The sequence below is a fragment of the Pongo abelii genome, chromosome 18 (genome assembly GCF_028885655.2).
Source record: "Pongo abelii isolate AG06213 chromosome 18, NHGRI_mPonAbe1-v2.0_pri, whole genome shotgun sequence".
In the NCBI taxonomy this organism is placed as follows: Eukaryota; Metazoa; Chordata; class Mammalia; order Primates; family Hominidae; genus Pongo; species Pongo abelii.
In genome coordinates this window covers 30,675,156-30,687,178 of record NC_072003.2, presented here as the reverse complement: position 1 = coordinate 30,687,178, position 12,023 = coordinate 30,675,156, and the positions used below count along the sequence as shown (strand labels likewise).

At 45.7% G+C, this 12,023-nt stretch overlaps 1 protein-coding gene across 1 annotated transcript in view; it reads left to right on the top strand.

Moving 5' to 3' along the window:
* The window catches only part of GTF3C1 (general transcription factor IIIC subunit 1), an 89,860-nt gene that overhangs the window by 9,090 nt on the left and 68,747 nt on the right, over nt 1-12,023 (top strand). The window contains 3 exon segments of the mRNA NM_001131080.1: nt 2,494-2,670; nt 2,922-3,065; nt 7,459-7,555. Coding sequence (NP_001124552.1) covers nt 2,494-2,670; nt 2,922-3,065; nt 7,459-7,555 — 418 coding nt within the window.

Here is a 12,023-nt window from a genome sequence, read left to right as displayed (position 1 = left end):
TCACCTCCTTGAGGGGTTTTCCCTAATCCCTGTGCACACACTCTTGTTTATACACACATATTTGAATTAGGGCTCCTCATCTATGACATTTTATGGCCTCAACAACTAGAGCCTCTTTCTGTGAGAGAAGTTATGACCTCATACTATTACTCATTTTAAATTTTTGTCTCCTTCAGTAGCCTGTGAGCTCCTTGAAGGTAGAAACTATGTTTATTTGTCTTGGTAGCCTGGTGTACTTTGCATGGTACTTCACTGGCATTTGATAACCTATAAGATGACCATAGTCAGCAAATTAAAACTAGCAGGAGTCATCGAATCAGCTAATTCGTGATAATTAACAGAAACATTGGATCATGACAGTGAAGGATAGTAAACTAGTCAGAGTAATGACGTTTAAAAGCAGCAAACTAGCGCCCCGTTTTCAAACTTTTTTCCCCCAACTGACCCTTATAATTTAACTTAATGAGCCTGTTTTGAGAACAAAAGAGCATAGGTCCTAAGTTTGTGAAATTCAGATATATAAAGTGGACTTTCTGTCATGTGTATTCACAACGTAACATTCTTTTTGAAGACGCACTATATGGGCTTCTGTGACTTAGGCAAAATACTAATTTCAGGTGTCAAACAATGTGAAGAAAGATGGAGTTAAGTTAAAACAGCCTCTTTTTTTCTTGTGCCTACTTAGTGGTAGAAATAAAGTGATCTGGTGTGGGGAAGAAGGAAGGAAAACTGTCAGACTGAGTTGAGTGGTGTGGCTGCAGAAGGACCTCGTGACCAGGCATCTGCAAATACTAGGGCTGAGAAGAGTGGATGTTGGCTCCCAATGAACAGAATTGGTAGCCTGTGAGCTTTTATATGTGGACCCTTGGTGACTCCTTCATCTGGGAAAGGGGGGTCCTCTACCTTAGGCCATTTCCTGCTGATACAACAGAATACCACAAACTGGGTAATTTATAAAGAACAGAAGTCTGTTTGGTTCATGGTTCAAGGGGCTGGGAAGTCCAAGAGCATGGCACCAGCATCTGGCAAGGACGTCCCACTCCCGAGATAATTAACCCACTCCCACGATAAAAGCATTAATGTATTCAAGAGGGCAGAACAGAACTCTCATGGCGTAATTACCTCTTAAAGATTCTTCCTCTTAATACTGTTATAATGGAAATTAGGTTTCTAACACATGAACTTTCAGGGGACACATTCAAACTTCAGTCTTCTCCAGTTGAGTAACTTGATGCCAAGGAGCGAGTGAGGGATGGGTTCCCCGGCAGCACATCCTTGTGGGATCTCCCAGCTGCAGGGCCAGGACTTGGACTCTGAGAGTGGGTGAATGGAGCAGGTCAATTTGCTCAAGATGTCAGTTAGATTGAGCAGGCCAGGCATTGTGGTGGAGTCTCCATCATCAGCGATGGGGAATGCACAGTAAAGACTGTTAGGTCTCAGCACAGAAATGAGTCTTCTCACTTGGGCTGTCTTCACATGCCTTTTGCTAGGAAATGGTTTTGGCCTCTTTTGGTGCGTTCTTTCTCACATGTCAATTTAGAAGAAGGAACTAATGATTTGAAGGCAAGGTCTGGCCTTCAACAGTGAAGTCAAAATGAGACTGCGGGTCCACTGATTGCACCATTCAGTGCTTTTGACTCTGAAGATTGTTTTATCAGTCCAGCTCACTGGGCTAGTTCATTTAATTAACAAATATACACAGAACCCCTATTATCCCCCAAATTCATTATTCTAGGCACTAAGGATGTCCTGGTGAACAGGTTGACAATGTGCCTGCTCTTATATTTGAATGAGGGAAACTGACAAGGAAGTTGGCAAAAAAAAAAAAAAAAAGTGTTTGTGTGTGTGTATATATATGTATATATATAGTCATTTATATATAGACTAAGACATTTAAGAGTGCTAAGTGCTACGAAGAATATGGAAATGGTGGGGGTGGGGCTAGAACTCTAGTTGGCATTTTCTGGAAGGTCTGAGGAGTTGACAACTGAGCTGTGACCTGAATGATGAGAAGAAATCAATCACCACCTAAAGACCTGGAGGAAAAGCAGCCAGGCCGAGGAAACAGCAAGGGCAGCACCCCTGAGGCTTGTCTTAGGAACAGGAAGCCTCCTGTGGGTGAGGGGCAGAGCTGTGGAGGATGAGATAAGCAAGGCAGGGAGGGCTGGGCCGTGGAGAGCTTTCCAGGAGGAGCGGGATGAGGAGTTGGATTTGACCTGAGCACCTTGGCGAGCCCTGAAAGACTTTCAGCAAGGAAATAAGATTGGCTCTGTTCCTTCAGCACACTACACTATTTTATTATTATTATTATTATTATTATTGTCTTTTTTAGCACACTACACTTCTAAGACTGAAAACTTGCTTAACTTAATTTTGGGGTCTTGTGAACTAGAAGAAGCAGAAAATGAGGATTCTGCACATTTCTTTTCCTTATGTCAGTTTTCCTAAAATCAGTTAAACTTATTTCTTCATGCGATTGTTTCCGATTTGCAGGTGGGGGAAGAAACTGATTATTGTTGCCTCCCAGGCCATGCGGTACAGGGCCTTGATAGGCCAGGAGGGGGATCCGGACCTGAAGCTGCCCGACTTCTCCTACTGCATCCTGGAACGGCTAGGCCGGTCCAGGTGGCAAGGGGAGCTCCAGCGAGACCTTCACACCACTGCTTTCAAGTAAGTGAGAGGATTTGCTTCTCTGCTTTAAATTATACATCATTGCACCCTGAACCCCAAATGCAGGGGCCTGCTGCGGTGTCTTCCCTGAGGCATGGCTTTTTGTTTCAAGGCCGTGGTCTCACAGTGACTGTTTCTTAGGTTGGCTGGACAGGAGGTTTGTGTCTCTGGTGTTTATGTCCAAGTGAGAGACTCTATACATTGATAAAGCTACCAGCAAAGCAAATAACATGGCTCCTTTTCTCCTTCAGGGTTGATGCTGGGAAGCTGCACTATCACAGAAAAATTTTGAACAAAAACGGGCTGATTACTATGCAGTCTCATGTGATCCGATTACCCACTGGAGCCCAGCAACACTCAATCCTCCTCCTACTGAACCGGTTTCATGTGGACAGGTATGGTTTGTAGTGATCAAAACATTAGGTTTTTTAGTTGCAGCCATGTGTAGTATGCTTTAAAAATTGTAGGGGCAGCTGGGTACAGTGGCTCATACCTGTAATAATAGCCCTTTGGGAGGCTGAGGTGGGAGAACTGTTTGAGGCCAAGAGTTCCAGACCAGCCTGGGCAATATACCAAGATGGCATCTTTATAAAAATAAAAAATTAGCTGGGCGGGGTGGTGCACACCTGTAATCCCAACTCCTCAGGAGGCTGAGGTGGGAGGATCGCTTGAGCCCAGGGATTTGAGGCTGCAGTGAGCCATGATTGCACTGCTATACTCCAGCCTGGGTGACAGAGTGAGACCCTGTCTCTTAAAAAAATAATAATAGAAGCCAAATTAGAATATGACCATAGCTTTTTAAAAAATGGTATTTGTTATTGTTTTTTTGTGAAAATAAGTCCTGCTTGTTTAGAAAACCAGGAAACAATACAGAAAAGAAGGAAAAATAAATCTGTAACTTCACAGCTAACAGTAGGAACCATTAACATTTTGGTGACATTTTGGGGAGATGTAAAAATAAAAGTAAGTCAGATTTGATTTCTTGTGGTGGCAGAATTGTAGTTGAATTACGTCAGTTTCAAATTGGATGTTCTGCAGCACTCAACCATAATAACCTATATGGACAAGATGGCAAGGTTCTGCTAAGCGATAACAATGTGTGATATTGCTATTTTAGCAGGATATTGTTGTCCAGATGATACAGCAAACTGGTAAAATGCACACATTCCCTTCTGAGGACCAGGGAGACTGGGGGAGTGAATAGGTTATCTCTGACTTCTTCATCCTTGCCATTGGGGTGACCTAATTACCTGGCATCGGAATGAGGGACAGAAAAGTTTCACCACTCTGCAGAGGTCTCAGCCCTCACTGCACAACCTCATGCCCTTTTTTGTGGGAGGGGCAGAAGCCAGAATGGGAAAAGGTCAAGCTGGTGCAGGGCCTGGGAAGAGCAGCCCTTAGCTGAGGAAGCCCTGAGCCCCTCAGTACCTGGCCAGTAGCTCTCTGGGGTGGAGGTAGGCAGCAATGAGGGATAGTGGGGAGGGGAGGTGCATCCTCCAAAAGTAGGGGGAATGATTACATATAAATGTTAAAGTTTACAGTGCACATGGGTTGGGCCAAAGAAAGTGCTCGACACATATGGGTAGACTCTTTATTGACTGCGGATCTCCAGGAGTGAAAATCATCATTGCTGCACCTCTGTCAAATGTCTGCCTCCCAGATTTAAGCCATTCTTCTGCCTCAGCCTCCCGAGTAGCTGGGACTACAGGCACCTGCCACCATACCCGGCTAATTTTCTTATTTTTAGTAGAGTTTAGTAGGGTTTTGCCATGTTGGCCAGGCTGGTCTCGAACTCCTGACCTCAAGTGATCCACCTGCCTTGGCCTCCCAAAGTGCTGGGATTACAGGCGTCAGCCACCGTGCCCAGCTACACATAACTTTTGACTCCCCAAAAACTTAACTACTAATAGCCTACTGTTGATCAGAAGCCTTACCAATAATATAAAGTTAGTTAACACATATTTTGTTCCATGTGTTATAGCCTGTTCTTGTATTATTGCAATAAAGTAAACTACAGAAAAGAGAATGTTATTAAGAAAATACGTTTACAACACTGTACTGTATTTATTGATATCATAAGTTTACATTGTCTGTTAACAAGATAAATTGTCTGAAATGGCGGGCAGCCGCAGCTGCAGACCTTACTCTACGGTACATGTCAAGCAATGTAACTTTTTCTTGAAATGTCTTGACTTTTCTCTGCTTCTTGGGAGCGTTTCCAGCATCACTAGTGGCACTTTTTGTGGGTCCCATGGTGTTAGTCAAGGTTTATGGTATTGCACTAAACACGAGGAAAAATACGTGAGAACTGCAAGAGATTACCTTTTTTTTTCGAGACGGAGTTTCGCTCTTGTTGCCCAGGCTGGAGTGCGATGGTGCGATCTCCGCTCACCACAACCTCTGCCTCCAGGGATCAAGCGATGCACCACCAAGCCCAGCTAATTTTGTATTTAGAGACAGGGTTTCTCCATGTTGGTCAAGCTGTTATTGAACTCCCGACCTCAGAAGAGATCACTTTTTACTGCAACAAGTAATTTACTAGAGAGGAACTACTCACACAGAGATGAGATGAGCATCACACGGCTTTTTTTTTTTTTTCTTTTTTGACAGTCCCATTCGGTTGCCTAGGCTGGAGCGCAGTGGCACGATCTCGGCTCACTGCAACCTTTGCCTCCCAGGTTCAAGCAATTCTACTGCCTCAGCCTCCCAAGTAGCTGGTACTACAAGCATGTGCCACCACGCCTGGCTAATTTTTTTGTATTTTTAGTAGAGATGGGGTTTCACCATGTTGGTCAGGCTGTTCTCGAACTCCTGACCTCAGGTGATCCGCCCACCTCGGCCTCCCAAAGTGCTAGGATTACAAGCGTGAGCCATCACATCCGGCCCATCATATGGCATTTTTAAGCCGATACTCACAACCCTTAAGCTTGCCACAATAGCAACAGGAGGTGGCTACGAAGTTATTAACAGTAGTACACTGTGTATTACAGTTAATTTTATGCAGATTTGATTTCATCCTGCATCTTCATGTTTGTTTACATTTCCTCCACTGCAAATGGCACCATGTATGGTCTGTAAATCGTTGCATAAGTTTTGATTAACTTTTTATAATAGATTTGTGTATATTTTATGGTAATGAATGATAAAATAGTATCCACCTATATTTTATGCAGTAATGACATACCTTTTTCTTAATTTTTTCAATATTTTTAACGTTATACAGTTTGTCTATGAGTTTTCTCAAACTGTCACAAATCTCCAAAAATTCTAATGTATTTTTATATATTTTCTAATATATTTTTTCAATAAATATGAAAAAAAATCTGTGTATAAGTGGACCCAGCCAGTTCAAACCCATGTTGTCCAAGAGCCAACTGTACAGTATTAGAGAGAAGCATCTTTTATGAATTCACATTTTAATTGGGTCATACTATCTATTGGTTAAGTAACTGTCTCACCAAACTCTTCACTTGTGTATAGGCTTTGCTCAGCCCGAGAACACAGAGTGGCAGCTGTGGGGTAGGAGAGAGAACACTGGATTAAGTCAAGATCTGTATTTCCATCTTTGCCCCTCACCTGGGCAGTCACTTGACCTCTTTGAACCACCATTGCCTCTTGTATTAAATGGCGGTGACACAGTGCCTCCTATGCAGAGTGGCTCATATGCATTAACTTTCTGTCCCTCCATTTATTCTTTCATTCATTGAGAGGCAGTACAGATGGGGAAGTGGGTGTAGTCTCTGGATCCCATACTTGTGCTGTCCCTCCGCCTAGGACTGTAAGTCAAGCCAAGCTGTGCTTGTCCAGCTGAACTGGCCACAAGATTTCTCCCTGCACCCCTCCCTGAGCTCCCCCTAGACTTACACAGTCAAGGGCCCTCAGTGTTTTAAAATAGCTTCCTTTGCTGGCCGTTAGCTTGGAAGCATTGATCATGACATCCGCTTCACAGTAGAAATGAGATGGAAGGTAGGCTCTGCCACGCCAGTGTAGTCAGGAGCAGGAATCGGAGCTTCAGAATCAGAGTGGCGTCCCAGTGAATGAGGAGAGGACTGGTTTTAGAGGAAGAAGACCTAGGTTTGTGTCTCCAGCCTGAACTTCAGTAAAGAGTGTTAACTTTGTAGAATAACCCCCATCCTTCCTCACCAAGTGATCTGTTTTTTGTTTTTCTTTGAGATGGAGTCTCGCTCTGTCACCCAGGCTGGAATGCAGTGGTGCGATCTCGGCTCACTGCAACCCCCACCTCCCAGATTCAAGCAATTCTCCTGCCTCAGCCTCCCAAGTAGCTGGGATTACAGGCGCCTGCCACCACGTCTGGCTAATTTTTGTATTTTTAGTAGAGATAGGGTTTCACCATGTTGGCCAGACTTGTCTCGAACTCCTGACCTCCAGCGATCTGCCTGCCTTGGCCTCCCAAAGTGCTGGGATTTTGCCCGGCCCCTCACCAAGTGATTTGTAAGAAGATATGTGTGATACTTCCTAAACTTAAAAGTATTGTAAAAATGAAAGGTGTTTTACAGAAACATGTCATGCAAGTTTTAGTCCTAGAGTCTAGTCTATACATTGCCTCTAGAAAGGTGACCTTAGATGTGACAGAACCTCTCACAGCCACAGTCTCTCCACCTGTAGAAGGTAGGAGTTGGGCTGGATGATCTTTGAGACCTAAAAGATTCTGTTATTTATTGTTAAATGATTAAGTCAAGTCTTGCTTTGTCATCTTTAAGAAACAGGCAGTAAATATTGACTTCAGCAACAGGTTTGAAAAAACGAATTGCTTGGTGTTTCTTGCAGGAGGAGCAAATATGACATCCTCATGGAGAAGCTTTCGGTCATGCTGAGCACGCGGACTAACCACATAGAGACGCTGGGAAAGCTGAGGGAAGAGCTGGTGAGCCTGGGGTTTCCCACGGGCGGGGCTGGGTGCGATCTGTACCATAGCTGGGAGGTCTTGTCAGGCATAGATGAATGAATTGCAACCCAAAGCCCTATTCTGGATTTGATGCAAATGAGATTTTCCTTTGTTTGTTGTTTTTTTCTTTTCTTTTTTGAGACGGAGTCTTGCTCTGTTGCCCTGGCTGAGGTATGGTGGTGCGACAGCGCCTCACTGCGGCCCTCGCCTCCCAGGTTCAAGTGATTCTCCTGCCTCAGCCTCCCAAGTAGCTGGGATTGCAGGTGCCTGCCACCACGCCCTGCTAATTTTCATATCTTTATTAGAGACAGGGTTTCACCATGTTGGCCAAGCTGGTCTTGAACCCCTGACCTCAAGTATCCTTCTGTCTCAGCTTCCCAAAGTGCTGGGATTACAGGCCTGAGCCACTGCACCCAGCTGTTTTTTTAGAATGAGAGAGTGCTTTGTCCTTCATTTAAATTCTTGCCTTTGCCTGACTTCCATTTTTCCCCTGGAGTTCATTCTAGGACCTATTATCAAAGTTCAGACGGAATAGAAAAACGTGGCATTTAGGTTTACTTCTGTAATCAAGCTTATGATCTTGTTCCCAGTGGTTTTGTACTGAAATAGCAGAGCGGCTGTCCTGAGGGGGAGGGGAGAGGACGCAGGGAGGAAGGCAGCTGTTGACCTGCTTCATCTTTGGGCCCCAGAGCAGAGGCTGTGGCGAAGGGACCGCGAGAGGGAGAAAGGCGGAGGGGAGCTGCTTCCAATCTGATTGGAAGGTTTCAGTGCAAGTCAGGAAAGAGCCAACGTTAGAGATGGGAGGAAAACAAGATTGCCCTGTAGGTGAAACCAAAACTTAAAACTGAACATTTGAAGTCAGGCTCTTTGGTGACTAGTAGTTAGTCCCCTAATGAGTGGTCTTCAGTCTGACCGCAGGCACCAGGACAGTCCTTGTTCTTTCCCGGCGTTGCATCAGTGGAGTTCTCTGATTTCATTGTTCACAGCGGGAGGAGGTGTCTTGCGCATTGCTAGATTCACTGCCTGCCTAAGCCTTTTTAAAGCAGTGGTTACAGTCTGGAGGCTTGTGGGCCAGACTTGGTCTGTTAAAAATAAATTTGACCTAGCATTTTTTAAGAAATTGAGACTTTCCATAAAAATCTAGGTTTCCAGTCTGTCTCGAGAAATGAGAAGCCTGGGCCTGCCATCTCTCCTGACAGCAGTTAGCTGGAACTAGTTGTGCACTGGCTGGGTCCCCCGCAGTCCACCTGCTTCCTGTCACCTCTCAGACACGAGGCAGGGAGGCAGGGCCATTTGTCACTCCATGAGCACTGCTGTTTGTAGTAGGGGAGAACTGTTTTGCTTCTCTGTGTCTGAGTTTATCAGAGTAGAAAATCAAAGGTAGACGGAGAAGGCCTCTCAGGAAACCCTGGCAGAAACGAAGGAATTTCCTACCGGCTTAATAAACAAATACCTGGCCACCGCGTGGATTAATGTTACTTGTCCAGCCCATGCAGACTCTGGCGATTGAAACCCTCTCTCCTACCAAGTCACTCGGGGGCAGGGAGACAGGGCTAGTCTGGTTTCAGGTCAGCCCTGTGGACTGTGTTAGCAGCAAGCCTTGACTGTTACTGGATAGCCTTTCACTTATTCATTGAACAAATACTTCAGGGAGTGTGTATGTTGAGTTAGAACTGTGTTCCACAATAAAATGGTGAAAGTTAGCCAGGATGACAGGTCTCACACTGTCGTGGAGCTGTCTAATCAGAAGGGCAGGCGTGTGAACACATACCTGGAAGGATGTAGCCGCGCCAGTAGAGGGAAAGGGGTGCTTTCTTTAGAGAACTGGGGAAAGCCTCGAAGAGCTATGCCAAAAGCACAGTTGAGCTAGGCTTTTCCCCACATAGACAGAGAGGAAGTGGCATTTGAGGGAAAGGAGAAGAGTTGGTGCAAAGGCATGAGTTGTGGAAGGCCATGCAACATGCTTAGAAGTGGGCAGTAATCCAGAGGGCAGCCGGCACATTGTGTGGCTGGATAGGAAGGTAGGGGCCCAATCAGAAAGGACTGGAGTGCTGGCTGAGGAGTGGGGACTTTAGCCTTGAAACTTTAGCCTTATGCACTGCTGCTGACCTTGTAGAAATGAAGAAGTTATTAGCCAGGGGTGGTGGTATGCGCCAGTCCAGCTACTCGGGAGACTGAGACCAGAGAATCGCTTGAGCCTGGGAGGTGGAGGTTGCAGTCTAGGCAGATGAGCTGGTGGAGGGAAGGGGATGGGAAGAAGGTGGCGAGGTTGTGGCCATGAGGGCTGGAATTGTTTGAGAAACATTTTGAAGGTGAAACTAACAGGACGTGGTGAGTGCCTGCACTGGGATGTAGAGGTGACTGAAGAAGGAGGATCTGGAGATGAAGCCAGTGCATTTCGCTGGAGTGGTTGCTGCTCACTGAGGCAGCGCAAAGGCAGGCTTGTGAGGCAGGGATCATGTCTGCTTACTCACTGCGAGCCCCCACGATGAAGACAGTGCCTGGCCCCCTGTAGAGGCTCAGTGAATATTTGCTGAATGGGAATTGAATAAATAGGTCAGAAAGAGGAGCAGATTTGGGTGAGGAGGAGGCACCGGACAAATCTGAGTTTCAGGCATATTGGGTATGAAGATCTTCCATGACTATCCCCTGGTGATGTCTAGTCAACAGCTGGAAATTGGGGTCACAGAGAGCTGAGCAGGATTCAGTGAATAATTAGCCTATAGATGAAGCCGAGGCCATGAATATGGATGCTGCCTTTTGGGGGGATTTGGTACGAAGACTCACTGCCTCTTTCTCTTTTTGCTGGCCAGATTGTGCAAGTCATTGATGGCAGCCCCTCAGAAGGCAAGACTACATCATCCTTCCCCTCTTAGGATGGTCCAGGGCTTAGTGCCATATATCAAGGGCTGGGATCTGATGGATGAGTTTCCATGGGGTCTTTTTATGATGCTGGGGGCACGGCTAGATTAACGATAAATGCCATGTACAAGCCATGGCTTTGAATGAGCCATATGTGAGTCATCTGTATTGTTTTGATAGCCATATGTTCTTCCACCCAAGGGCTGGAGTGCTGGTTAGCCTGGGAGGTAACCACACATATGTGGCGGCGGCAGCCCACAGACATTTGCTCCCTGTCTCTCCCCCAGAGTGTAAGAGGAAAGCTGTAAGACTCAGTGAACAGCTCTCAGTCACGAGTGCCTCCTGTCATCCGCTCCTTCTCTGGGAGCCATGGTAACCTGCCAGGGGCTGCAAAATCACATGGCAGCAGTGCCCAGGAGGGTGATACCCACAAGCAAAATGGGCCATGTATAAAATAAATTTTTGATACAGGATAGGTTTAAGAAATTAACTTTTGTCTTAACTACCATTAGAGAAAACCAGCACAAAAATGGTGATAAATGGCAACTGACCTTCAGTTTCATTGTCGGAGGGTCTGATGGGGGAGTGCAAATGCTGTGGCCCCCTGGAGCCGGGCGGGCCCTGCTGAAGAGCAGCTGATCGAGGCTTCTGTTCACTGTTGCTGTGAGGAGCTACAGTCCTAGCCTTTCAAGAGAAGCCAGAATCTAGGTCTTTTTTTATGTGAAATCGCTCACTTTTCAATATTGGCAGTTAAATTACTTTCTTGAAGAAAAACATTGTATCAATTTTAAAAGCACTGCCTGCACTGGAGGCTGCTGTTGGTCACCCCTGCAGGGGAGATGTTCCTAGGATCATTTTGGTTTTCAGCCTTGCAAAAATAGGAGTGATGAGATGGAAATACCCATTATCATTCTGTTATAACTTCACAGACCACATTGAAATTTTTACAATTTTTTTTTTTTTTTTGAAACAGAGTCTCACTCTGTCACCCAGGCTGGAGTGCAGTAGTGCGGTCTCAACCCACTGCAACCTCCGCCTCCTGGTTCAAGCAGTTCTCACCCTCAACCTCCTGAGTAGCTAGGATTACAGGCACATGCCACCGCACCCAGCTAATGTTTGTATTTTTAGTAGAGATGGGGTTTCGCCATGTTGGCCAGGCTGGTCCAAACTCCTGGCCTTAAGTGATCTGCCCACCTCGGCCTCCCAAAGGGCTGGGATTACAGGTGTCAGCCACTGCACCCAGCCTGTAAAATTTTTTAACCTATTTTTTCCCCTTTTTTTTCCTCTCCTGCCCGTGGGGGACAGGAGTGTGTGTATCTATGTGTGTGTTTGTATTAGTAATACACTTACATGGTTAAAAGATCAAAACAACATGAAAAGGTATCAGATGAAGTCTTCAGTCCCCACTCCTCCACTCCTGCCTGCCTCATTCCCACGCCTGCGCACCCTTCCAGGATCTGGCGAAGTGAATCTTTCCCCCTCTCTAATCGAAAAGTAGAATCGTTTATATCCTGCTCTGGACCTTGTTTTGGTCCCTTAACAAGGTAGCTTGGCAGGCTTTCGTCATTAGTGTACCTCAAGATAA